This window comes from Rhamphochromis sp. 'chilingali' (genome assembly GCF_963969265.1).
Source record: "Rhamphochromis sp. 'chilingali' genome assembly, chromosome: 12".
Classification (NCBI taxonomy): Eukaryota; Metazoa; Chordata; class Actinopteri; order Cichliformes; family Cichlidae; genus Rhamphochromis; species Rhamphochromis sp. 'chilingali'.
Genome location: NC_137939.1, coordinates 27,724,377 through 27,752,338, shown reverse-complemented (window position 1 = coordinate 27,752,338; position 27,962 = coordinate 27,724,377). Strand labels below are relative to the sequence as shown.

The window sequence follows — 27,962 nt, the reverse complement described above, 5'->3', positions numbered from 1 at the left end:
GATACAGTTCAAAGCACACACGGACAGAAACAAAGTTGCAGGTATTCAAATAAAAACTTTAATAACAAGTAAAAAGGAGCTAAAACACAGAAGGAAACAACAGCTGAGGCTGAGCAGGTGAAATCACTCAGGCTCTAATGAGGGCAGGTCAAAGAAGGGAGCAGGTGAAACCCACAGGAGGAACTAACGGTGTGCAAACTGTCACATAGTCCCACAATGGGACGCTAGGAGGTCCAGGATAAGGACAGTCTTTGACAAACACACATGAAGACATTACAAAGACTACGGAGGTAATTTCACTGCTTTCTGATTTTTCAGTGACATCACAGTCGTTGTTTCCTCCACACAATACTGCCGGCACGTTGTGGCCTGATGGTTATGATCATTGGTGTTTGTCCTGGTGTAGCCAGCGCTGTCCATTAGTTTGGGGACAGTTTAATGTACCCATGACTGTTAGCTTCAGACAGGAGCCTGTTTACAAAGGTGCTTCAGCGGAGGACAAACCGAACAATGACTCTCAGACTACTCGTACTTCTGACTTGAAGCTGCAGCTTGAGGTTTCTGTCAGCCCGGAGCTCTTTCTCTGGACACCGCTGACTGTCTTCGTTAAAAATGGCTAAATGTTCAAACACAGAGCAGCTGTTCTGACTGCAATGAGTTAAACTCGGTAGTAAAATTAGCGAGATGCTCGTTTGCTGTTAAACATGGCGTAAAGTTAGAATGTGAACAAGTTTCAGGTTTCTTACACCTCAACCGCCCCAACACAGGACATTTGGGTTTCCTTAGCTGAGCCAGGCATAAGTTTGGGACACAGTCTAACGGGGCTAAATACCATTCTTCGTATTTGTTTCCCCTTTTTTTCCTGATTGTAACACGGATAATGAAGCTGACTCGTCCCTTTCCGTCCTCAGCCGCCTACTTTCTTTGCGAAACTTGTGTCTCTAGGCTGTTAGTAACTGTTCTCTGCTCTCTTTTTCTTTTCTCCACAAACAGAGCTAGAAAGTGAGAAAGGGAAGATTGAGAAGACTCCACCCAGGGCGAAGGAAAAAAAGAGAAGCCAGCGAACCAGGAGACAGCCGAGACCATAAAAATGAGTGGTTCCCACCCCCGGCTCCACCAGAGCGCCGCGCCCGCTCCAAACGCTCTCTCCGCGGACAAGGACGCAGAAATGCCCGCTACAGAGAAAGACCTGGCCGAGGATGCGCCGTGGAAGAAGATACAGCAGAACACTTTCACCCGCTGGTGTAACGAACACCTGAAATGCGTCAACAAGAGGATCGGCAACCTGCAGACGGATCTCAGCGACGGGCTGCGGCTCATCGGGCTCCTGGAGGTCCTGTCTCAGAAGAAAATGTTCCGAAAGTACAACCAGAGGCCCACCTTTCGCCAGATGCAGCTGGAGAACGTGTCGGTGGCTCTGGAGTTCCTGGACAAGGAAAACATCAAGCTGGTGTCCATAGGTGGGTCCGATAAGTGTGTGTGAGTGCCAGGACGCGTGATTGATCCAGCTTTACTCCAACAGGCTTCTGGAAATGTTTGCTGTTCCTAAAGAAGTGGTCACATTTGATTGCACTGTAGTAAATGGTGATCATTTTAAGAGCAGCCCACGACCGTGGGGCGCAGGAAAACCAGTTATGGAGCCCACTAGAATATTTTCTGTAACAGAAGTGTTTAAACGCGCACCAGCATTTCTGAAAGGGTTTTCAGTGAGGCAGCAGGCGTCTCCCTCGGGTGACCGGGGGCGCAGGGCTTTTGTCTCGGTCTGTTCAGGTTTGAGGCCGATTGTTTTGGGAGGAGGGGGTCTGACTGTGCTGTGGGGTCGGTGGGTGGGGTGTTTTCAACCGCCTGAGCCGGCCGGGCCTGTGAGAGCCACGCTCTGTGGGCCTGCCCCAGACCTACTGTGTGTGTTGATGTGGTGGGGAGAGCTTGGGCTGGTGCTGGACTGCAGCAGACATAAAGTTTGAATTGGCTCTGCCTACATGCAGCTGCATGCCTGCTCACAGCGCTACTGATGTTCTGCTTTCTCATATTTCTCCCAGAACAGTGCAGATGTCACACAGCTGAGTCCTCACTATAGTTCATTATGCAGGGTCTGTAAGAGCAAATGCAATGCTGCCTCATCACCTGGAGTAAAGACAGTCTGTAACAGTGTTATCTACAGAGTCTGTGGGTGGAAATGCGTGATAGCTCTGTGACTCAGACATGAGTGGGTCTTTGTCATCTCTGGTGTCTGGCTCACTTGGTTTCCATGAACACGCTCCTGCCTCCAGCTGCTCTGCAGGGGAGACGATGGGTGGCTCTAAATTTGGGAGGTGCTGCTGCAGAAATTGCGGTTGACAATTTTAAAGTACACATCACCCTCATTTTCTCAATACATGCAGCAGTTTGTGTTTTACTGAAAGCAGTGCTTTGCTGGTATTTAGGGCGAAGCACGAGTGAGCCTCTGTTTGTTCCTCCTGCTGACTCACTCATCCTTAGCTGCTCTTTGACTCATTTCATCTGAAGATGAGAGAGGAGCCTGCTTTTCTTTTACTTCCTCCTTTCATTGCAGAAAGTGGACACACCCAGGCAGCAAGGCTCACCACAAATTGCCAAACTGACATCTCTTCAGTGTGATGCACATGCTCTCTGCTTCTCTGGGCTTTATTCTTGTTGTTCTTTGCCCAGTTTGGGTTTTCAGCATATTTTCTCGCTGATAACTTATCAGGTTTCCTTTCATCTTGCATCTTGATGGCCACACCTCTTTCATTTCTCTTTTCCTCATTTACTGAAAATGCAACAGTTTCCAAATAACAGCTGTGTGTGTTGTGGAGCAGTCCATCCAACCCCAGAGACGCAGGTGTCCAGTGTTTCTTATTTTACAGCGTTGCACTGGAGGAAAAGGCAAACGTGTCCTCACTGAACTCGACAGACGTTCAGTACGTGACCTATAACTTGTTCAGTCCAAGAATAAAAACTAGAATAGCTCCGAGTGATTAACCGTTATCTCCTACACGGCCTTGGTGTAGCTCTGTCTGGAATAACGACTCCTCCCCCTTTAAGCCCACTTTGTTCTGATTGGCTGTCCTTATCCACAGTCTTATTTTGGGCTACTGTGCTTGCTTGAGATTTTCATGTGTGAGAGTCTGTCTTTCTCACTCGGGCTTCACTCTGCTCTCAATATGAAGAGCGAACGTCAGCACAAACTCCCATTCTTGTACACGCCCTCTCAAAGCCTCTAACTGGGAAGTATTACAGGGATTTAATGGAGTGCAGGCTACAAATAAGAGACGGGATAATCATTTTGTGAAAACAGAACTATCATATTCGGTACTTTGGTATTTTCTGACAGCTGATATTTTCAGCATCAGCAGGATTTCAAGAATTTTTTCTTTTTTTATGTAAATGTCTGACTCTGGCTGCATGTCAGCAGCAGGTAGAGCACGATTTGACAAACACCGTGCTGTAACCAGCAGTGGATTTCTGTTCTGTCAAATCATTTTTTTATTTTTTATTTTTTTAATTTTTTATTTTTTTAATGCCAGATTTTTGACTCTGACACAAAATGAAGGAGAGATGCACCAGCAGCAGAAAGTGTCACTGTTTCTACAGTCAGCTTTTTGAACCTCTCTAAAGATTGGTTGTCACCTTTCAGCATGCTGCCTCAGTCTGACAGTAAAATAAATGAACTTTGCTTTTTGGGAAGGGCGACATTAGAGAGGCTGAAACTAATGTTGCTGGTTTAAAGGCAGAGGCTCCGTGGATGGGCTGCAGGAGATGTATCTGGAGAGGGCCGACCGCCGACCGGTACTGAGCTCTGTTACAAAGGGCTCTCCTTCACCGGCTGAGCCAGGCTGTTTGGCAAACGCTCCTCTTACAGATATGTCATGTTCTTCTTTGCACAGGAAATGCAACACTGGGACCAGCAGCGTGTCAGCTTTAGTCTGATGGTTTTTCTTTTTTCCCTTTAGGCTAACTTTACTGAAAGGTTAACAAAATCAGTCTAGCAGAATCTCCCATAGAGATGCTGTGTGTCTTTTAATCCACCTTACAGCAACAGACTAAGATTCCCAGATTTATTAACCAATAATAATATTGGTCAAATGGACTTATTACACATCTTTGGCTGTAAAGTTTAAAAAATCATCACTTTTCAGGAACAATGTAAATATTCTGAAAAACGAAATGTGAAGCAAAGATGGTCAGTTCTGCTTTGTGTGTTCAGACATCAGTAGGTTGTGACTAGAGCAGGGCGATATGGCCAAAAATATTTATCACGATATATATTTGAAAATTTGCGATAACGATATAACCGACGATATAATTGATGCGAGACAAAATACAACTCCACAACATTACTAGCGCAAAAAGACAACCTTCCATTTATTTTCACTTAAACAAGAAGCTGGTTTTTATGTACATTAAAGCTTTATAAAAATGTAACAGTGCAAATGCAAATTCCTTGCTGAAAGTTTAACCAAAAGGCATTTCCAGTAGAAATGGGCTGACATATCCTGAGCATAACCATGTATAATATCCACTGAAGTTAAAAAGAGGTGCTTTGCAACATTAAACTGCAGTGTGCAGTACGCATTTTTCGGACCTTAAGGTGCACGGGATTATAAGGCACATTAAGCGAAACAAAGCAGTCAGATAAATCAAACTTTATTAAACTCATTCTTCTTGCTTCCTCCACTTCTGTGCCATTGTTTCATTTATGTTGAATTCTCTGGCAGCTGCTCTATTCCCATGTTGTTGCAGTATATTAATGACTAACCTCGTATTGTGGATGGATTATCTCAGTTGTTCTCCTGACTGAAGTTTGGTCCGTTTACAGCATCCTGCCATGTGATTGCATTTGTCTCTAACCATGAGGAACCTTCACGTTAACTTTTATAAGTGGAAAAGTGTTAGTGTTCGTCCTCCAGCTTCACTGTTTATGTTATGCTAACATAGCTGTGTCGCTAGCGATCACGTAGCACATCATTATATACCAGCTAGCCCAACTTCAGTAACCCTACAAACGTCACTGCTGTTTAGTTTCCTGTCTTCATTTATGTTGGAAGTGATAGCAGAGCTGTACGTTTGATTTTTTTTTTTTTTTTTTTTTTTCAGAAATCTCTCAGTCAGAACATGCTATATCATGCTTAGGTAACTAGCGAAACTAGCGAGCTAACTTCCGCTAGCTTCCTGCTAACTTCTAACTCCGTTAAATGTAATAACTTTTGTTTTCATGGATGCCTGGAAGTTAAACTTCATAGTTACACCTGGTAAAGCAGCAATGCTGATCGTTTTATTAAAGATGAAAGAATTTAGACAGTTTTTAACTCTAAGTGACGCTGCAGTGTTGTTTGACCTGAAGCATAAGGAGTTTAGGACCCAGATTACTCCCAGATTTAAGAGCATCTTAGTCCGACAAATACGACAATAACAACGGCCGCTTGCATGTTCTGCAAAAAAATGTGCTTTGTCGTGTATCTGACGGACAAACGCCAAACCAGTTCCACATCACTGAAGTTGCACCATTTTTACAAACCAATTCTGGTTCATCTGTTTCACTCAACAATCGGCCATGTGCGTATGAAAACAAAGGCACTGCGCATGCGCGTTTTACTCCCATTCTATCGCGATATTTCATTTTCCTATCGTTGCCTAACATTATACCGGTATTACCGTGAACGGTATAATATGGCCCAGCCCTAGTTGTGACTGTGACACTAAACATGCCTGTAAAGCTCGTCTTCTGATCTTTGCTGAACCATTTGAGTTTGTCTGTAGGACAAACCAGAAGAGTCGCTTTCACTTAAACAGAACTTGTCAAATGGGCCTGCTGACAGTAAATCCACAGGAGATAAATGGTTAAAGGAGACTCTTCCTGCCAAACCTTGTTTGCTCCTTCAGCTGTAAACATGGTGCCTTTGCATGTGTGGTTCGCATCGCTCGTGTTCCTGCACGGCTCGGCCAGCATGGTATACAGCCACAGTGACAGAGTCCAGACTTCACTGTAACCAGGCTCCAGCCTAACAGGTAATCTCTCTGACAAAGCCCCACATGATCTGGCAGCAGCAGCAGCAGACTCATGACTACTGATGAATCCAAAGACCTAACATGGGTTCAGTCACAGAGGCTGCCAGCAGCAGGCAGTGGTGTTAGCAGTGATCCAACAGCACATCTCATGCAGTTGTTTAGTTTGCTGTGACTATAGAACATCTTACAAGCATCTTCTGTATAAATCTTTAGTTGTGAGGAAATTCCTGTTGCATCCTTGTGCAAAGACGGTGTAAGTGATTGTTCCCCTGCCCTCATCACACCCATGTTTGTACAAGTTTCATCCTATTTGTGTCTAAGTGAAATGGAGCTTTAACAAACATTAGCTGTTCAGCAGATTAAGACTTGTTGTCCTCATCAAATATTCCTCTGTTTGTGCAGAGGTTCATTCTCCATCATAATCATGTCGGCAGCATCTCTGTTCCAGCCCGTCAGCCAAACCCAGATTTGAAACCCTGCTTTGTATGAACTTGACTGAGCCTGTGCAGAAAATGCAGAAACGGTGCATGAGTGAATGTTGTGCCAAGCTCTTCCAGGCTTGGTGTGGAATCATCTTCATAAATTGCAGCTTCCTTGTGTCTGCTGGTAGTGGAGGTAAGCAGGTTGAGACAGACGCCTGTGTAGTAATAGCCAGCTGCTCCCTCCTGTTATGCTGTCCCATGATAATGAAAAGTTTTATAGAAGTGATCCCAGGACGATGAAGCATTTAAGGAAGTTTGTTACAACTGTAAGGTGCTGCTTGCACGTGTTCCTTAGATGATTGGGAAACATCAAAGCACGTAAAGATGTTTGTAATTGCTGTATACAACAGATATGTGATTTTGCACAATTAAGTTTCATACTGTCAAACATTAACTTCCCTCTGCCATGTTTCTACTTTTGCAACTTGGATGTCCACACAGTGTGGCACCATGGCTCTACAAATAACCTGAGGAAATGGGTGCCAATTTAAGCCAGTGTTGTTGATCTCTGACATTAACCAAAGAGAAGGTGTTTAAAGAGCCATGTGATGGAGATGGATACGTTTCCTTGGTTAAAGTCAGATTCTCCTGGCTGCAGTGACACCTGAGCTGCTAGATGGAGCAAACTGGCACATTCAGTCTTATTGCTCATTAGCCAACATATGAAGCTACACTGATGCTTGTGGCTGCATCAGTTATCAGCTTGGTGGAAAACTATTTGAAACTTGGACCATGTTAATAAGCAGAATTCAGCGAGCGGTGGGTTCCTTTTTGAAGTTAAGCTACTCCCAAAACCCGGAAAACTCCTGTTTTGGTCATAACATGAGTGCTGCACAGTTCCACTGGGAACGCTCACTCACCAGTTTAGCCTGCTGTGTTCGGATGTTATGATCTTAAATGTAATCTTTCAGAAACATGACGATGAAGGAAAGGAGAGCCTTTGGTGATGAGGGCAGAGAGGAATGCAGGTCGGGCTGCGATAAGCTCTTAGCCACTCAGTTGGGTCAAAATAGATCACTTCCTGCCAGCTCATTATCATTAGCACAACTTCCTGTCTGCACAGGCAGAGGGGGTTGGTCATGTGGATCCTGGAATTAGCAGAGTGTGTTCCCATTCAGTCCAGAGGTATTCTGGCTATTCCATTACATCATATTTGGAAAACTGCCACAACTCCCCATGCCTCATGTTCAAACTCAACAAGCACTTTTTCCAGCACACATTTAAACTGCACATAAACAGCAGACACATTGTTTTTCATAGATAATGTCTTATGTTACTGTTCTTATTACGATGTCATCGAGGGAATAATCAGTACTTTAATAGTACTTCTCAGCGGTTTCCAGGAAACGCTTGTATTGTGTTCCATCATTTGACATGGTACCCATGTCCTCCCTCACCTCCTGATCATCCTTTTGTCCAAGGCCATTTTCTCTGCTTGCTTCACTCAGATGAACACATCCCATCCTCAGTGTGTGCTGCTGTCAGTGCAGCCTTATAAAAATGTCCCATGCAGCACTTTCACTCCCTGCACCTTTTTTCTTTCTTTCAGACCTCCGCCCCTTCTGCCTCTTTCCTTCCCTTTCCCTGTCCGTCCTGCCTCCTCCCCTCCCTGTCTGTAACCAGAGCCCAGGGAATTGGGGGTGGTGGGGGGGGCCCTGCCAAATCCAGTGTGCTTCTGCCCTTTTAAGGCTAAAAAACCAGGAGGAACTTTTTTTTTTTTTTTTTTTTTTTTTTCCTTCCCCCCAGCTTAGGGAGTGCTGAGGGGAGGGAGGATGAGTGGAAGGAGTAGAAAGGAAGAGGAGGAAGTGTAGTAGCTCCAGTGTGGCTTGGTGCAGTCAGAGGAAGAAGTGGGAGGGGAAGAACAGCTGCAGGCCACAGATTTCAGCATTTGGAGCTTTTAGCCTAAACTCTGTATAACAATAGATTACATTTAGTGTATTGGTATATGTGGGCCAGCATGAACAAAGCAAATGACTTTATTTTTAAGCTTTATTATGAATGTCTTTTCTTCAGTCTCCCTGTGACTGCAGTTACATTCTCAGCAGCTGCTCTGTTTCCTCTGCTGCACGACTCCAGATTAACCACGAACTCTGACATCAAACTGATGAGTTTCAAGTCTTTGTGAATCAACATAACGCTCATTTTGGAAATGATGGTCCCATTGTTTCTCAGTGGGACTTCACTAATGTTTTTTTTTTTTTTCCTCATATGTATGTTACACATACACGTACGGTCATGTGACATGTTAAGAATTTCATTAAAATTCCTTTCCACATGTGAGCTGGAGATGATATTATGAACGTACAGAGATGGTGACAGTCATGCTACGGTTACACTTCATCATTATTGTGTAAGGATAACATGGACGGGAGAGGCCTCGGGACTGCTGCTTGTTCTTCAGTTTACAAGCTCTCAGGACTAATCGGCTCCAGATGTTGCTGTACAGTCTGAACCGTGCAGAGCGCTCTCGCTCCCCGTGGTCTCGTTGCTGAGACCAGGTCAGGGTACAGGTCACGGGTTGTGATGATGTCATGTAATGCCACAGGAGGGCTGTGGAGGGGCTGCTGCAGTAATGATGAGCCATACCAATGAATCATGGGAGTTTTAGGAGTAAAGGGACCACAGACACTCCATACGGTAGCCTCCGTGGTACACACAAGCTTGTTGCAGGGGGTGTATGAGTCAGCAGAGGGGGAGTCTGTGGCAGCATGTGTCCATATATGGGCTCTGTCAGGCTTGGTGAGCTGTGCTCTGCTGGGAATGCTGGCAGATTCCTTGAATGTTTAGTGGCTTTTGTGTGTGCAAGACATGAATCAAAGACACAGACTCGGAGCTGAATGAAGTCCTAACAATATTCCTTTATAGGGGACTGTCGTGTTGAACTAAAAGCAGCAGATTGTGTTCTCTTAATTGTACAAGTACTAAAACTAGTAGTGTTGTGTCTCTGCTGGGATGGCTGGCAGGCTGACACGCCTCTACTTAGCTGCTCTGCATTCTTGCTACATGTACCAACCTGTGGTCTTATTCAGACTCTGCTATCAGTACTAATAACAGTTTATAAGTCCTGGGTTTATCTGTCCCTAGGCAACATATCTCTGCGCCCCTCCACCGCTGCCTCTTTGCTTCTTTCTCAAAGTTCCCACAGTAGCTGGCCATCCAAGCATCTGATCCAGTTCTGTTTGATCACCCCTATGGAGTGTCTCTCACCCACCCACGCCAAACAGAAGGCAGCTGACATGTCATGTAGAGCAGCGTTGGCTGCTCGAGAGCATGCTTTTCTGTTGGCGCATGGATTCAGACGAGCAGCCAGCTAAGACAGATTGTCCCAGTTCTGCATGTGCACAAACAGCTCGACTTGTTGAAGGTTGTTATGGGGAAAAGATTTCCTGTTGCTGTTCTGTTCCTCATCTTTATCTGCATCATGCATCCTCACGCTCTCGCTGACTCCCAGAGAAGACCATTAATGCTGCAGTAGCTCCAGCAAAGGGCTCGGGTGGTGTCACTGTGGTTGAGGCTGGTTTGCTGTCACCAACAGTTATTCCAGTGTAGCTGTAAATTCAGGGGTGGGGAGTTAAGATTGCAATGAAGACTAAAGCTCTCCCAAACCCTGCAAAACAAAAACACTGCACGTAAAAGTGGGGCTTTGTTCGTATTTCAGAACTGGATCTCAGGTTCTTCCAAGAATCTGAACTTGGCCCCATTATTTCCTCTCTAACTAATAATCTGATCAACATCAGCTTGGAAACGCACAAACACTGCGCCACACCCGTTCCTCAAGGCCTGATCTTAGGACTCATTGGTCTTGCTTCTTGTGCAAGCTATGTGCATGCAGTAGCATTTATGTGGGCCGGTATGTGTGCTCATGCCCAGGCTAGCTTATGGTTGCATCACCTTTTACTCAGCTTGCAGCAGTATGTGGTTGTGGTGGTGTCAGTGTCTCAGTTTTAATGTGATTCAGCTCTGCATTCATCATGGCACTCTCTGTTCTGGAAGTTCTCACGCTATCGTCTGAATTCAGACAGTTCAGGCTCTAATTCAGATGAATTTCATGTCTTTGTCACGCTTCAGCGTCACTGTTTCATTAACACAAATGGAGTTTCAAAAATGGTCAAGTTTTATTACACTGCAAAAATGCATCAAAGACGTGTGAAATTAAAATTAGTTCAAATAAAAGGTCAATTTTATTTATATACACATTTATTACACTTAAACTCACTGTGCTCATGAGTCATCCACACTGAGTTAATAAAACACCATGAAAGGAATTGGTTGGCGTCTTCATAAATCCAGTCTGTGGGGATTCCAAGCTGGTGTACTCCCAGTGCTGCTTTCAAGCCCAGCTAATTGGGAGGGTTGCATCAGGAAGGGCATCCGGCACACAATCAGATGAGTCCATCCCCAACCGCTGGGTAAATAGTGGAGCAGCCTAGAGTCCATTAGAAAATGACTGTTTTTACAGAGTCAGCGGGACTCTGTGTACATCCTGGAGTTTAATGTACTGAATCTCCTTTGATGTAAAGCAATAATGAGGTAGGTAGTTAACAAGTCCATGACTGGTACATGGTGGTCAAATCTGCCGTCCTTGAAACAAATGCGTTTACACTCGACGTATCCTCCAAGGTTTTCATATTAAAGCTTTGCAGCGGTGGCCCAAACCATAAACTGTGTTGCTGTACTGCCATTTGAGGACGTGCACTCTGTCCACCAGTGTCAGAAACCCGGCTTTTAATTTGCACTGTTATCCTCCTACTTTTAAAAAAAGGTTTGGGCTCTGAGTTAATGTCTTTTGAAATGCAGTGCTCCAAGAATGGACACATCTTCGACTTATGACAACCACTGGAAATTAGACCATCTGAAATATGTTTAAAGGGGGAGGGGCATGTATCCAGCCAAACATTAGATAGCAGGAGGAATCTGAGTATTTGAAGTACAGATTACTTCATGTCCTTGGCTGAGACCTTCTAGTCGTGCTTTGCTTTATGGTGGTCTAAGCTGGTTTCTAAAATAAAGGAACTTTGTGCGACTGTTTAACGTGACTCATATCTGGTCCCCAGACTCTAAAGCCATTGTTGATGGAAACCTGAAGCTGATCCTGGGTCTGATTTGGACCTTGATCCTGCACTACTCCATCTCCATGCCCATGTGGGATGAAGAGGAAGAGGCAGATGATGGCAAGCAGAAGACCCCCAAGCAGAGGCTGCTGGGATGGATCCAGAACAAGCTGCCTGAGCTCCCCATCACCAACTTCAACAGAGACTGGCAGACCGGCCGGGCCCTGGGAGCCCTGGTTGACAGCTGTGCTCCAGGTGAGCTAAACAGTGGATGTGTTGAGGTATTCTGGGGTCTTGGGTGTGTGGGTGTGTTTACCCTACTGCTAGGGGCTGATCCTGAGACGAGCCCAGTACCAAGAACGAGATGCATCTATTTCAGAAAGACGAGGCTCCTGTCTCGATGTTCTGCTGCTCCAGTGAAGATTCAGTAGTTTTAAACATGTTCTTGGACACATGCTTTAAAGCACTATACAAATACAGGCCATTTTAAAAATTAGTCGCTTATTTATTTTATGTTAACCGATAAAGAATCATTAAATTTGGAGTGTTCAGCGATCACACCAGTGTGGTGAGAAGCTACTTTCAGCTTGTCCCACAGGCTCACAGTAGCAAGTCTGCATGTTTGAGTTTGACACCAGTCCTTCCTGACCTGACCCCAGAGGGGACTTGTGTCTTTCACTTCCCGAGGGATTGTGTAAACCATGTTGCTCTCATTTGGTAATCCGGCTCACCAAGTGAGAGACACAAAGGTAGTAAATAACTACGCAAACAATAATAAACAAGAGCCAATCACAGTAAGTGACACTGCAGTGAAACAGAAAACATCTCCGTCACAAAGCAGCAGAAATGCTGAGGTGTGTGTCTGTAGAGATGCTAAAATCAATAATCAGGCCAACACAGTTCAGCATTCATTTAAAGCTGACGTGTGAAACGGTCCTCGACCTGTGTGCAGGTCTCTGTGGCACGTAGTGACACATTTCAGTCCAGCAGCTAGAGAGGACTTAAAGATTGTGGAACTAAGCAGTGCACTGACGCAACACTACCACTCCTCAAACTGCACGCCAACCTCGCCTCATACGTCTAACATTAAACACACAGCAGTGACTGACAGCTGGAGGTTGGGTGAGGGGAAAGCATGATATTCTCACGTGTCAATAAAACAGATGGGAAGAGTGATGATGAGCAGCTAGAGGGGGGTACAGAGCTCTGTCGGGGGACAAAGGAGGTTTCTGTTTACATGCTTGGAGTGTTTGGCGTTGCTATGGCTCACCAGCAACCTCAAGCTGGAGACGAGGCCTCCACAGAAGCAAACAGATTTACTGCAGCGTCCTGAAATGACAGCCATCAGACTTACCAGCAAGTAAATAACTGCTGACATGGCCGCATTTCCAGGACAGGCTCATCATTCAAGGGCAGACATGTCTGGGAGCCAGAGTTGCCCACACCTACGTACTGCTGCAGAGATTAGACATTCTGCCTTTATCTTCTGGATATCATCAAGGCTACAAGTTTGGAGTCAACATGTTGTCCTTAATTAGACAGACTGGCTATAACAGGAAGCACTCCATGTCTAATTAATCAGAAATGCTGTTTCACTGTGTAAAGGGGATCTACTCTGCTTTTACTCAAACTTCTTATTTATCTTATACAGCCCTGGCACAGCTCCTCAGTGCAACCTTAAACAGTGGCTGGGTGGGGCAGAGCTGTATGCTTCAGATGACCATATTGGGTATTTCTGCTCTCATTGTCAAGACATCTGAGTGTTGGAGCCCTCTGAAGCCAGGACACATGATTTTAAATTATGCAAGTGTTAATAAAAAAAATATGGAGCAATGACAGAAAATTAGCAAAGACACGACAGATCCACTCTCGGTGGTGAAATGCAGAGCTAGCTGAGCTTATACATGTCATCAGGAAAAATGTCCACTCTGCATTAGCATTTCTAGCAAGTTCAATATCATTAAACACTTTTTTTTTTCTCATTGAGATCTTATACTCGTCATAATCAGTACAGCCAGTACTATAAATGAACCCTTCTGCTTCATATAGTGAATCCATCTGACCTCTTATTCCTGCAGGTCTGTGTCCTGACTGGGACCAGTGGGATCAGACAAAACCAGTGGACAACGCACGTGAAGCCATGCAGCAAGCTGATGACTGGCTCGGCATTCCACAGGTGACCTGATAATGAAGGAGTAACATTAAAAAAGCTGGATATTGGAACACAGTTCAAGCACAATCAGGTTTTCCCCATAGCTAACGTTTAACCAGAGTTATCTGCCTTTTGGAGGGAAATGCACTGCTTCCTGCTGGTCACTGTGACCAGTCACAAGTGTTTTACAAATAAGCAACCGTTCACTTTTGAACAGATTTTGCATATAAAGCAAAAACCTGCTTTGAGTTAAGGTGGCTTTGAGGATGACTGCATCATCTGCAGTTAATCTAAATGGAGGTAAAATGATGGAGCCTTTCACTGAGGACTGGTCATTGAAACTTGTTGGAGACTCTCATCCACAGGCTGAGAGGCTTTACAGAAGCTGCTGACTGATGGGTCTTTGGGCCTCTGGTTAACAGCAGGTGAACTTTTAAAATAAGAGTGTAGAGGTTGTTCACCAGTAAACTCGTGTTCTTTCAGACTGTTCATCGTTTGCAGTCAGTCTGCCATTAGGCTGGTGTAGGTGATCATGCTACGCTCTGGAAACTATGACTGAACTCTTATCCACACCTGCTAATGACTTCACTCCCTCCGACACCAAACACAAGGAAGTGGTGCATTTCCTGAGGGTGATTGTTATCTGCAGTGAAGCTTTTTCCTTTTGGTCACCATCACAACATCTATCTTTGTACAGCAGCTCGTTTTTGAATCCTTACACAGTGGTGCAAGTATTCTCTTATCTGAGTGACGGTCCCAGGTGATGGCTTCCTTTTTAATTTTTTTTATTTTTTTATATAAATTGGTCAGTGAGCGGCCATTTTCATACCTGTCCGATTCTTGGTTCCCCCCCCAAAGACCCCCTCAGTCTTATGTAAGGCTACAGAGGGTCTTTGGCAAACTAGAAACGGTAAATCTGTTCTGGTGCAGTCATGTGGGGAAACCTGACATTTGAGCCCCTTTTCAGCATTTACCAGGGAGCTTTGAAAGTGAACTCAGTTTCCTGTGCCGCCTGTGTGGCGTTGCTGTGTGTGTCAGTACTGTTGGCATGATTGGCACGCTGTAGCGTGCTGACAGTTGGCTCTGTGGTCGCTGGCGTTTCCGCCTTCAGCCGTGCTTCTGCTAAGAAACTGTCGGCGTCCTTCCCCTCCAGACTCTGTGGTTTGTCTGGCTCCTGGTTTGCGTGCGACTGTCTCAGGTACTTTCTAAATGCGTACAGCACGTGTGTGTGTGTGGTTTTAATCACACAATCAAAACATCACTGGGTTTGCCTGTGGGTAATCTCCACGGTAACTGATCAAGCCCTGCCTCCGTCTGCACAGCTGTCACCTTGGTTCTCCTACTACAAACATGCAAACAAGTCGTGGGAAGGGCTGCCCGCCGTTACATTTAGAAAAATGTTCCTCCTCGTCTCCTAGGTGATAACCCCTGAAGAGATCGTGGACCCCAATGTGGACGAGCACTCAGTCATGACCTACCTGTCACAGTTCCCCAAAGCCAAGCTCAAGCCTGGAGCACCTCTGCGACCCAAACTCAACCCCAAGAAGGCGCGTGCCTATGGCCCAGGTATGCCGGCATGCACGCGCATCACCACATGCAGCTGATGCACCTTTGCTTGTATCCACAGAGAAACTGTGAGCCTCATACTGCAGTGAGACATTTTTAACATGTTGTCTGTTGTGTGAAGGCGTCGAGCCCGTTGGTAATGTAGTGATGAAAAAGGCTACGTTCACCGTGGAAACCATCAGCGCAGGAATGGGAGAGGTGCTGGTTTACGTGGAGGACCCTGCAGGCCACAGAGAGGAGGTCTGTGATCCATCCTTGTGTGTTTAACTTCTACTTTCAGTTTTGTTCATTTAAAAACAATTGTGTCTGTGTTCAGGCTAAAGTGACGGCCAACAATGACAAGAACCGTACCTACTCTGTTGTCTATGTCCCCAAAGTGACAGGCATGCACAAGGTGAGTGAAGAATTCAATGTTAAAGATGTGAGAAATAATCCCTAAAGTAATCTTTCAGGTAGAAAATGGGTTTTGCTCCACAAAGCAGTGATTACAGCTAACATGCCATTTTCCTGCTCTCCTTCCTTTGTAGGTGACTGTGCTGTTTGCAGGGCAACACATCTCTAAGAGCCCCTTCGAGGTGGAGGTCGGCATGGCTCAGGGAGACTCCAGCAAGGCCACAGCACAGGGACCGGGCCTCGAGCCCTCAGGAAATATTGCTAACAAGTCCACTTACTTTGATGTGTACACAGCAGGTAATGTAGGTTTGTGCAGCTAGCTGTAACATCAGGCCACATGGAGTGTTTAACTGTGCGTTTCCTCCTGTTTTTCTAAGGTGCTGGTGTTGGAGAGGTGGAAGTGGTGATCATGGACCCTGCAGGGAATAAGAACACGGTGACGTGCACCATTGAGGACAAGGGTAACAGCAGCTATCGCTGCACCTACAAACCCACCCAGGAGGGCCAGCACACCATTTACGTGACCTTTGCTGGTGGTCAGATCAGCAAGAGTCCTTTCACAGTTGATGTGGGAGAGGGTGAGCATATGTTAAAGCTTCACTGAGTGTAAATCTGGGAGGATGTCACTGCTAACTGAACACTTCTACCACAGCAGCCGTTTTAAAATGTGTTTCTGCTTCTCCTGTGTCTAACCTCTGCTGTGTTCCTCTGCTGGATGTTATGTCCTCTTCTCTTTGATAGAAGCCTGCTGGCATCTGTCCTCTCTCTGGAACAGCCTCTTCCTTCCTGGGATCTCTTTGGTACCTACTCTGTCGTGTGTGTGTGTGTGTGTTTTCCCCCTGTAAACTTGCTGTGTGTGTCGGCTGCCTGTAAACTTCACGTGACTCGAGCGTCCACAGTGGTGTGAATCTCCTTATTTGGTGTTTTCAGCACATTCATGAAGAAACACATTCCCAGAAAATTAAGCTGTAGTGTGTTTGATCAGGAAACCAGTTCCTCATTACAGCCAATCTGTGGTCTTAAGTTAACAGTGACCTGGGTTACTAAGAATTATATTTACATGATTTAAATAGCTTTTAGCAGAACGGTGGGTGTGGCTGCTACCTAATAGTAACTCACTGTCTTTTTGAGATCCAGTAAGACGTCCATGCAGCCAGAGTCTGTCAGACAGAAAACAAATTCAGCTTGTATAATGGGCTCACAGAACAAATGCATTTGCTTTGGTGTTAAATGGAAAGAGCTGCACATTAACAAAGTAGTGAAGGGTTGCCACTTGCCAAGTATAGGCTCATCCCCTACTAACTGATAACGTTTAGATCATGGTCGTCCTTTAAAGTGAGCCTGTGGGAAACAACAAGAGCTTGTAAAGAATTTCCTCAGTTTCACAATCGGGAAAAACCAAAAGTCATTAAACAGCTCTGCTGCTAACCAGAAGGTCCCCTTAGATTAGGCTGAAAGACATTAAAAACAAAGTAACTTTGGTTTAAAACAAAACACAGAACAATCTTCTGCCATTAATGTGGTGTCTCTGTGTCCAGTAGCTTTTGCAAGTGCAACACATCTGAATACAATAACATGGACCATATCTTGAGACACTTTATCTTCCTGGAAGGCTTCCTTTGCTTTCTGCACTTGGTCTCGCTGTGACTCAGCACTGCTTTTTACAGTTTTAATAAAGTGATATGAAGGGATATCCCACTTCCTGTGTGAGGATAATGGCTCACTTCCTTCCCTGTGGTCTAAGAATTCCCTCTGCAGGAAAGGATGGGTGGATAACTGGGGGCATGCAGGGTAGTAGGAAGGAGAAAATAACATTTGCTTTCCAACAGATCTGGAGTGTGATGGATGGTTTGTGTTTAATGTCATTCACCTCACACTTCATTGGTCTTGTCCCCACTGAAATGTGGTCATAATGTTACTCGGAGCCGTGCCCGTCTCACTCGCTCTGTTTGTCCACAGCGTGTAACCCCAGCCTCTGCAGAGCCAAGGGTCGTGGTCTGCAGCCAAAGGGCCTCCGGGTGAAGGAGACTGCAGACTTCAAGGTTTACACAAAAGGAGCCGGCACTGGGGAGCTGAAAGTCACCATCAAGGGCCCCAGTGAGTTCTAATCCAAAAGTTCATATTGGTTTTTGTGCTTGAGGTGGGATTAATGTTTGCAATCTGAAGAGAGAAAACCCAACAAACAAACACATCAGTAAATGAGGTTGTTGGATTTACAAAGCCCCAGATAATCTTTAGCTAACTGACAACAAACCAACAGAACAGTGAAGACAAACGAGCGCAGCCAGCTGTTGTCACTGAAAGAGTAGCTCCTGACGTCTGCAGCCCTCCTCTGCGCTCTTTGACATTCAGACTGTCTTCACTGTTCACATCAGTCTTTGACAAATGCACTGTTATCACAGCACAGTGAGCCAGCTGCACAAACACCAGCCTGATCAGGCTGCAGAATCTGCTTCTTGTGTCCAACGGGAACAATTTTGTGCATAAAGCATTTTAAAAATGTACTTTTTTTTTTTTTTTTAATGCAACCTAAAATGACGATCGCCTCAGAGGATTTCTACTCTGAGCTATGGTTTTGTTTTCTTAAATGTGGTTCTGAGCAGCCAATGAATCTATTGTTTGTGGTTTCACTACAAACAGACTGGGGATGCTTCCTCCTTCCTAAAATGATAAAGTAAGACTGGATTAAAGAAATAATGCAAAGGCATCTTGTTCACAGAGGGTCTGGAGGAGCCGTGTAAACGGAAAGACCTTGGAGACGGTGTGTATGGATTTGAGTATTACCCCACCACACCTGGAACATATTCCATCACCATCACCTGGGGAGGACAGCACATTCCACGCAGGTACACATGGGCGTGCAAACAAAACACTGACTCCAACTTGTCATTGTGACTGACCATTCGATGCTCTGTTTAGTCCCGTGGAGGTCAAGATTGGCACCGAGGCTAGCCAGCAGAAGGTGAGGGCCTGGGGTCCTGGACTGGAAGGAGGCGTTGTTGGTAAATCTGCTGACTTTGTGGTGGAGGCTGTTGGAGACAATGTCGGTACACTGGGTAAGTGCCATACGCGGGCATGGGGTCGGTCCTGAAAGCATGTGCAGATCATCTTCAGTTTCTTCTCTGAAACTGTTGTTCTTCAGGTTTCTCTGTGGAAGGTCCGTCTCAGGCCAAGATCGAGTGTGATGACAAGGGTGATGGATCGTGTGACGTGCGCTACTGGCCCACAGAGCCTGGCGAGTATGCCGTCCATGTGCTCTGCAACAATGAGGACATCCAGCACTCTCCCTTTATGGCTGAGATCGTCAACCCACCAGGGAAAGACTTTTACCCAGACAAGGTATGCGCCCACCCAGAGAGATGCACATGGAGATTACGGACGAGTCCATCTAACAATCTTTCTTCAGTTAAGATTAGTTTTCATGACTGTTGCCTCAAGGCCTGAGATCATGGTGGGAGTGGATGGGTTAAAAACGATTGTGTGAAGGCAAAGGGAGGCTTCCTGCACCCAACACTTGATGCAGTTCTTGGTGTCAGAGGTGACACACAAGGTTTCAGGTTTTAGATGAATTACTTTTTCCTGTAGTGTGTTTGGAAAACTGCGTTTTTAATAGGAGACATTCTTTGTCTAATATTAAAAACTGATCTGAAACATGTCAGTGTGATAAATATGGAAAAAGATGGTAAATCAGGAAGGAGGCAGATATGTCTTCACAGCACTGTAGTGTGTAAATGCTATTCTGGCTGTAGTACATGTGGGTTTTTTTTGTTTGTTTTTTGTCTAGGTTAAGGCGTACGGCCCAGGCCTTCAGAGCAGTGGACTTGCTGTTGGAAAACCCACCGAATTCACGGTCGATGCCAAGCAAGGAGGAAAAGCTCCTCTGAAAATTGTAGCTCAGGTATGTCTGGGTTTGTTTATGACCAAAAATATGGTAAATGTGTATTAAATCTGAGTGAACTATCCCTTGTCCTCTGCACAGGATGGTGAAGGCAATTCTGTGGACGTCCAGGTGAAGGATAATGGCAACGGCACGTACAGCTGCACCTACACCCCACGAAAGCCTGTGAAGCACACTGTGATGGTGTCCTGGGGAGACGTTAACATCCCTGAGAGTCCGTTCAGGGTGAGTATGCTCTGCTATGCAGGCTTCGCCTTTTCTTCTCACTGAGTCTCCTGAGTTTTGGTGTTTGTGCCCACAGATGAATATCGGAGCAGGCTGTCATCCAAACAAGGTGAAGGTTTCTGGGCCTGGAGTGGCAAAGACGGGCCTCAAGGCCTTCGAGCCAACATACTTCACTGTTGACTGCTCAGAGGCTGGTCAAGGTAAAGCTCCAGAAAACTGAGAGTAAAGCGCGCAAACAAAAGATCCGGTCAAAGCAATATTCCAAACAACAACATGTTTATGAACAGATATTATAGGAAATGTATTTCACCCAGCTGCTGTTTGAGGCTGTAGAGCTTTACCTATAACATGCTAACGTGCTAACCTTTGCCCTCGGCCATCAGGTGACATTAGCATAGGCATCAAGTGTGCCCCAGGAGTGGTGGGACCTGCAGAGGCTGACATCGACTTTGACATCATCAGGAACGACAACGATACCTTCACCGTCAAATATACTCCCCCTGGAGCAGGCAGCTACACCATCATGGTGCTGTTTGCTGACCAGGTGACTCTGAATCCTTGAGTATTTATATCGGTTGGAAGGCAGACTGTTTCCACGACTCGGGGTTTATTGTAATGTTTGTCTTCCTGTTTGCGTTCAGGCTATTCCAATGACGCCCTTCAGGGTCAAAGTGGATCCTTCTCATGATGCCAGCAAAGTCAAGGCGGAGGGACCGGGACTCAGCCGCAGTGGTAAGAACACCAAGCCAGAGGGTGCTAACAAAAACAGGCGTGGCCACATTCAATTGGCTGTAGATTGAACGCTCAAAGGTTTGACGGTCAGTGTCAAACTGCATGGAACAACTCTTCATAGCTCTCAATGCTTTAACATCTGTAGCAAGAACTTGTTTGACAAAACTGACAAGATCCAGATTAAAATCACAAGGATTTAAAAACAAGAATAAACAGGGTTAGAGCTGCTTTGCTAATGGAAACGGGTCCCTCTGAGCTGTCATGTGACAGTCTGACAGAGGTAAGATGGCAAAGATGAGTCACATAATAGGATTTATTTGTACAAGTCACTGTTCCTGCTCATTAGCTTAAGATGTTGTCATCTGGGGGGGCAGGGGGCTGAAATGATTGTTTTGTGACAGACTCCTGTAAAGCTGTGGCATCCCAGAATAAATGTATGAAGCTGGATCACACTTATTAATCTCTTAAGAGTCAGACTGGTACTGCACACCTATAATCGTCACTGTACACTGCATATAAATAGACTTTATTTGAACTAATCTAATTCAAATCAGTCATCAACTGCTTCAGTTAAATGCATCATTTTAATTTAGCTCAAGGTAGTTTGGTGTTATTTTACACTGCAGAAGAAACGCTGTGCTAAGCTGGGTAGCATTTTAAATCTGTTACTTTAAGTCTTTTATATATCTGCAGATCTACATTTACACATCTTAATCTTAGTCTTTTGTCTGCTGTGAGCTGTTACCCGTGGACCCTGAAGCACCCAGAGCATTTCCTCCAAGTTGTAAAAGTTTCCTGCTTATTGAAACGTGTTGATACAAAAGCTTGTATGACATGCTGGGTGATTACTTTTATTCTAATTAGACTCCCTAACCCAGTTGAATGCTGTCTTTCAGGCGTAGAGCTGAACAAGCCCACTCATTTCACCGTCAGCACTAAAGGAGCAGGAAAGGCAAACCTGGACTGCAGCTTCAGCGGCCCGACCAAAGGAGAGGCTGTGAAAGACTTTGAAATCATCAACAACCACGACAACACACACACTGTTAAATACACACCCGTGCAACAGGTGAGAGAAGAATGCTCCCACATGCAGTTGTGCTACGTTGTATCATGTGGCTTCTTATCAGAGCAGTAAAGCATTCTTCTGGCTGTTATGCATCATATTAAATGGGATTGTGTGGATCGCTCCTCTTTGCTGTGACAGGGTCCACTGGGAGTTGCTGTAACCTATGGTGGAGATCACATTCCCAAGAGCCCTTTCAGCGTCGGCGTGGCGCCCACACTGGACCTCAGCAAGGTCAACGTGACCGGCCTGGGAGACAGTATGTACCTGTGCCACTGTTCTTGTCCAGCCACACCTGACAGCAAACCTCAACCTATATAAAGCCTACTGTCTAACATGACTGTTTTCACCATGGCTTTCTCCCTTGCATGGTTGTCAGTATGTTGATGTGTTTATAAAAAAAAAAAAAAATCTAAGCTTTTCAGGCAGATCAGAAGTGTCAGTGTGTTTTCTTTGGTCTGTTCTTGCAGAGATGACTGTCGGCAAAGATCAGGAAGTGACTGTCAAGTCAAAGGGTGCTGGGGGTCAGGGCAAGGTTGCTGCCAAAGTGACTGGACCAGGAGGGAAACCAGTGTCCAGCAAAGTATGACACCAAATCTCCTTTCTTAACAGGACAATATAGGAGTCAATGTTTTTCTCTTTGAGTCTTAAACCAGTTTCATCCTGTTTTTGGTTTTTAATAAACATTTTATTTATCCTTATTGGTAAAATCAAAGTCCACTCCACCGCTGTCTTACACCTCCAGCCACTTATTTGGTCTCCCTGGAAGTTCTCCTTGGATGTTGGAGAACTCTCCCAGTGTTCCAGCACTCTTTCAGTGCCACGTATTTCTCTCTCCTCATGCCTCTGGTAAAGTCACGTTAATGTGTTTTGTTCCAGGTGGAGCCTGGGCTGAGCCCAGAGACTAGTCAGGTGAAATTCATTCCCCGGGAATCAGGACCATACCAGGTTGAACTGACTTATGATGGAGTGCCCATCCCTGGCTCCCCCTTCACCCCCACAGCTTACCCTGCAACAGACCCCTCCAAGGTTGGCCACAAGCGCTGCTGGATCTTCTTAAACCTGTGTGAAGTGAATTGAATTAATTCAGCTTGACATGCTTGCAGATTGGAATCATTGATCTTTGTTCCGTGTCACCTTTCCTCTCAGGTACGTTGCTCAGGCCCAGGTTTGGAGCGTGCCAAGGTTGGCGAGACAGGGGAGTTCATTGTGGACTGTACCAATGCCGGCCCCGCTGAGCTGACTATTGAGATCATATCGGACAGCGGCACTGAGGCAGAGGTTCACATCCAAGACAACGGAGATGGAACCTACACGATTACCTACATCCCTCTGTACCCCGGCTCGTACACGCTCACCATCCGCTATGGTGGCCAGGATGTGCCCAACTTCCCTGCTCGGCTCAACGTGGAGCCTGCCGTTGATGCCAGCGGTGTTCTGGTGTTCGGACCAGGAGTGGAAGGCAAAGGTGAAATAACGTGTGTGTGTGTGTGTGTGTGTGTGTGTGTTCCTTTTTTGTGGGGCTGGTGCTGGTTTCTTCCTCCCATTATCACCATAGTCTTATTGATGGGAGCTGATCTGATCTGTAGATTATTGCAGAATTCAGATGAAATTGGGCCCCAGCTTGTGTGAATAACGTTATGTGAAGAATAAAGGGAGCTGTGTGAAATGTAAATGATAGACTGGTCTCATTTTAAAGGACATGAGCTTATGTGTACTGTATGTTCTGTCCTTTCAGGAGTCTTCCGTGAGGCCACTACAGACTTCACTGTGGATGCTCGCGCTCTCTCACAGACTGGAGGTGACCACATCAAAACCCACATCAGCAACCCCTCAGGGAGCCGCACAGATGCCCTGATCACGGACCTTCGGGATGGAACCTACAATGTGGAGTACACTCCCTATGAGGAGGGTGAGTTAAAGTGCAGCAGTGGGTACAGTAACTGAGCGTTTTTCTTCTTCTCCACTTTGAGTTGAGTGTGTGTGTTTCAGGCCCACACACTGTGGAAGTTTGCTATGATGGCTCTCCGGTACCAAAGAGCCCGTTCCGTGTTGCTGTGACTGAAGGATGCGACCCGGCTCGTGTTCGTGTGCACGGCCCTGGTCTGAAAGGTGGCACCACCAACAAGCCCAACAAGTTCACCGTGGAAACCAGGTGAGACGAGTTCATGGTGGTGTGTCACAAATCTGTTTCCTACTCCTATTGTGAAAGTCTTTCTTCCCCGTGCAGAGGAGCAGGTACTGGTGGCCTGGGTCTAGCTATGGAAGGTCCGTCGGAGGCCAAAATGTCCTGCACTGACAACAAGGATGGCAGCTGCAGTGTGGAGTACATCCCATACGAGCCTGGCACGTACAACCTCAACATCACCTACGGAGGACAGCCCATCACAGGTACCGAATACTGTTTTAGTAGTAGTAAGAAATACAACTGTGAGAAGAACATCCTTTTGAAATGTACTCATCCCCTGTTGTTAAGCAGAGGCCTTAAATATCGTTTCCCTCGTGCTTGTTCTGAGCAGGAAGTCCGTTCTCTGTGCCCGTCAGCGACACAGTGGACAGTACCAAGGTGAAGTGCCAGGGTCCCGGCCTCGGCAACAATGTCAGAGCCAACATTCCTCAGGCGTTCACAGTGGATGCCTCCAAAGCTGGAGTTGCCCCACTGCAGGTCCGAGTACAAGGGCCCAAAGGTGATCTGGCTTCTAACATTTCTCCATCTATGATTAACTGTGTACCAGAGAGCTCTTAGAGGATGTTAAACTTGGTATTTGGCTTCCTTCTGTGTGTGTTCAGGTGTGGTGGAGCCTGTGGAGGTTGTGGATAACGGTGACCAGACTCACACAGTCAACTATGTTCCTACTCGAGAGGGACCCTATTCCATCAATGTGTTGTATGCTGATGAGGAGATCCCACGCAGGTAACTCTCAGGCAGTGTATCAGCCTAAATATGCACAAATTTTAATCCATTTCCTAATATCTAACAGTGATGATCAATGTCTGCCTGTGACAAACACAGAAAACACAAAACAATGTTAGTTTTGTTTTTCTGAATAGAACCACATTCAAAAGCCAGTAATAAATCTTTGTAGTTCCTGCATTATTAGAATGAAGTAGCTGAAGTCTGGCTGGAATAATAACTGTGCTGTCCGGGTGATCTGCATGCTTTACCACAGACGGTCATCTGTCTGCATGGCTGAATTCGGCTAACGACACAGCTCGTTTCATCAGGCTGCTAGTGAAACCTCTAACCTGCCCGTGGTTTACTCGGCTCTGTCGATGAGACTGTATCCCACAGCCAGTCCTTCTCTCTCTTTGTCAGCCCGTACAAGGTGAAGGTGCTGCCCACCCATGATGCCAGCAAGGTGCGTGCAAGCGGACCCGGCCTCAACACCACTGGAGTGCCCGCCTCTCTGCCGGTGGAGTTCACCATCGACGCCAAAGATGCAGGCGAGGGACTGCTGGCAGTGCAGATCACTGTGAGTGCTTGGACCACACAAGCATGGAATCAGAGCTGCGATGTTTAGCTAACGCTTTGTTTTCTCCTGAAGGACCCAGAGGGGAAGCCCAAGAAGGCAAATATCCGTGACAACCATGATGGGACCTACCTGGTGTCTTATGTGCCAGACATGACTGGCAGATACACCATTCTCATTAAGTACGGAGGAGACGAGATCCCTTATTCACCCTACCGAATCAGGGCTCTGCCCACCGGAGATGCCAGCAAGTGCACCGTCACAGGTATGTCCAGGACGGGCTGCTGCAGTCATAGACGTTGAGTTTTGTTATTCTACCAACTCAGTCGGCTGTACTGCTGATCAGTGTCTCATCTCAGCAGGAATAATTAGTGAAACATATTGTGTAGAATACTGACACACAATGATTTCCAACATATCTGATTGTTATCAACAGTATATGCCCCACATTTCCACCTGTTGCTATTAAAATCCAGAGTTCCTGCAGGCGGGAGAGGTCAAAGGGTTTTTACTCAGAGCCACAAAACGTTTCTCTCCTCTCTCGTGCAGGAATAGTTGCTCGTACAGGATTTTATATATTGCAGAAAATGTTGCACAGTTCTTTGAGCGGTGCAGATTTACAAATGGGTAAATACTTACAAATGCGTCTACAGAACACAAGGATTGAGCGCTCGGCGTGTCTTTGAACTGAAGAGTCAGGATCTGGTATTTAAAGTCGAGCGTTGAGGAAGTTCCAGTTTAATCAGTCAGCTGTAATCACATGCAGAGCTTCTGGTTCTGAAAGCGAAGCTTGAATGTTTTCTAACAGCCAGGTAGGACTACCTGCTTTGGTTCTTTAAGTCACCTGATGCATGACATCAGTGAGTTTGAGCTCAGATGATAGAAATCCTGTTTTTGGTTTTTATGAATTAGTCAAACATACATGAATGAGACACTCTTTGGTTAACTACAATGGCAACGATTGAAAGTCTTCCTACCCACCCACACCTGAGGGCTCACGGACATTTGGCTCCACAGATGATTATGTGAGTGGTTTGTTGGAGGTCATGTGATCTAGAGTGCCTCTCAGTGTACCTGCAGCTCGTATCTCATCAGTTTTTTTTTTTTTTGGTTTTTTTTTGTGCATTGGTATGTGGCATTTCTCACGCTGTGCTCCTCAGTTGCACCCTGCACACTCCTACTCAGCCCGGCCACACACACACACACACACACACACACACACACACCGCCCCGCTTCACACTCCCCCACCGTTTGTTTCATCCAACTGTTTGGAGCACAGTTATTGCCACCCGTCACCTCCACCCCACCTGACTGTCTTTTATTTGTCACTTTTCTCTGGCTCCCTCGCTTCTCACCGTTCCTACTTTCAGTCTCAATCGGCGGTCACGGTTTAGGTAAGCCTTTTTATCATGTAGAGGACCTTCTGTTGTCTTTTTCTCAGCATGGAGGATAGTGGCACCAGCTTTCAACAGGACATCCCATCCTTTTGCTTGTTTCTCTTCTATATTTCACTTTCCCAGACTTTTTTTTTTTTTTCCCTCCCCCGCCTTCCATCTCATTTTACGCTTCCTCTCTCATAACTGTGTCTCCATTTTATATTGGACAAACTAATGGACTAACAGAGTAGGTAGAAAGGCATGGTGGAATGGCACTCTGGCTAATCTAGCTTTCTGTTCATACATGGAAACTGTAACTGTTATTGGTAACAATATATGAGCGATGGTAATAACATGACTAGATTCAGCTTTAACCTGGTCTTCTGGTTGTGGAATGTGCATGCTGAATGTTGCGTCTGGCAGTGCGTTTGTCTGTGTAAGAAACGACTTAATGCATTTTTTGATTTTTTTGATTTTTTTTTGATTTTTATTTTTTTATCTGAAGGTGCCGGTGTTGGCCCAACTATCCAGATTGGCGAACAGACGGTTATCACGGTGGACGCCAAGGCTGCCGGAAAAGGCAAGGTGACGTGCAGCGTCTGCACGCCAGAGGGGGCGGAGCTTGACGTGGACGTGGTTGAAAATGAGGACGGCACATTCGACATCTTCTACACGGCGCCACAGCCTGGAGAGTATGTGATCTGCGTCCGCTTTGGAGGGGAGCACATCCCTAACAGTCCGTTCCAAGTCACGGTGAGTGATCTGCACGTGTAAGCCTGCTCTGCTAGAATCTCATGAAAACTTCTCAGTGTCAGATACAGTTATCAAGAATGACCCTCAACTTGGAGAAGCAGAGTTCAGTCTTAAGCTGCATCCACAGTGAAAGCAGGCTGCAGCTTGAAGCTGGTGACGCGAGAATACAAAGTCACCGACATGAGACGATTATGGGCGAGATAACTGACAGGAAGTGGGCCCAAGATAAACTGTCCTCAAATTCTAGGCAAGCAATTTAAGTGAGCACTAATAAGGGCTGTCAAAGTTAACGTGTTAGTGTGGATTAATCCGTCATCACGATGAAATTTATTTTATTGCAATTAACCCATCTGGAGTGCAGAATCACTCAGAATCCCTGAAATGTTTCTGTCGACACATTTCAGGCAGTTTGTCCAAAGGTTGTGCGTTAGTCGAGCCCTGCTGCTAGTAAGAGTGACAGAAACCACCGACTGAAGAAAACTCATACACAGTCCGAGATTCCAAAGCCCTGATTTAATGTTTTAAAGTCACACATGTTGTGTTGCTGTGGAAGTGGGTCCAAAAAGCAGCTTTGGTCAGTATAGGCAGAGTGTAAGCACGTTCTGTTTTTTCCGGCTACAAAGGTGGACGTGGGAGCTTTTATAGGACAATGAGGTGCAGCTTTTGTCACACCTGTATTGGCTTCATTTGTCATTGCTCAGCCCCTTCATACTGACTGAGTACTCTCAGTAAGATGGTGTAGAGGGGCGGGGCCTTTATGAGGACAGATTTTAAATTCAAATGAGCAGCAGCTG

At 45.8% G+C, this 27,962-nt stretch overlaps 1 protein-coding gene across 3 annotated transcripts in view; it reads left to right on the top strand.

The window, feature by feature from the left end:
- Positions 1-27,962, top strand: part of flna (filamin A, alpha (actin binding protein 280)) — a 43,765-nt gene that overhangs the window by 8,152 nt on the left and 7,651 nt on the right. Inside the window, exons 2-32 of one of the 3 annotated variants that reach the window (XM_080898850.1) lie at positions 994-1,460; positions 11,543-11,794; positions 13,618-13,715; positions 15,110-15,257; positions 15,379-15,497; positions 15,574-15,651; positions 15,785-15,947; positions 16,028-16,228; positions 17,610-17,747; positions 18,370-18,496; positions 18,570-18,706; positions 18,793-18,989; positions 19,435-19,548; positions 19,630-19,773; positions 19,850-19,973; positions 20,157-20,317; positions 20,415-20,505; positions 21,402-21,571; positions 21,710-21,827; positions 22,039-22,151; positions 22,448-22,597; positions 22,718-23,036; positions 23,307-23,480; positions 23,561-23,723; positions 23,781-23,959; positions 24,088-24,255; positions 24,359-24,482; positions 24,885-25,041; positions 25,114-25,303; positions 26,410-26,433; positions 26,921-27,168. In XM_080898850.1, coding sequence (XP_080754976.1) covers positions 1,091-1,460; positions 11,543-11,794; positions 13,618-13,715; positions 15,110-15,257; positions 15,379-15,497; positions 15,574-15,651; positions 15,785-15,947; positions 16,028-16,228; positions 17,610-17,747; positions 18,370-18,496; positions 18,570-18,706; positions 18,793-18,989; positions 19,435-19,548; positions 19,630-19,773; positions 19,850-19,973; positions 20,157-20,317; positions 20,415-20,505; positions 21,402-21,571; positions 21,710-21,827; positions 22,039-22,151; positions 22,448-22,597; positions 22,718-23,036; positions 23,307-23,480; positions 23,561-23,723; positions 23,781-23,959; positions 24,088-24,255; positions 24,359-24,482; positions 24,885-25,041; positions 25,114-25,303; positions 26,410-26,433; positions 26,921-27,168 — 4,959 coding nt within the window. In that variant the 5' untranslated portion in view covers positions 994-1,090. Of the gene's footprint in view, positions 1-122; positions 1,461-11,542; positions 11,795-13,617; positions 13,716-15,109; positions 15,258-15,378; positions 15,498-15,573; positions 15,652-15,784; positions 15,948-16,027; positions 16,229-17,609; positions 17,748-18,369; positions 18,497-18,569; positions 18,707-18,792; positions 18,990-19,434; positions 19,549-19,629; positions 19,774-19,849; positions 19,974-20,156; positions 20,318-20,414; positions 20,506-21,401; positions 21,572-21,709; positions 21,828-22,038; positions 22,152-22,447; positions 22,598-22,717; positions 23,037-23,306; positions 23,481-23,560; positions 23,724-23,780; positions 23,960-24,087; positions 24,256-24,358; positions 24,483-24,884; positions 25,042-25,113; positions 25,304-26,409; positions 26,434-26,920; positions 27,169-27,962 lie in introns of those variants that run through there. The other 2 variants (XM_080898851.1, XM_080898852.1) reach the window with 2 other exon arrangements.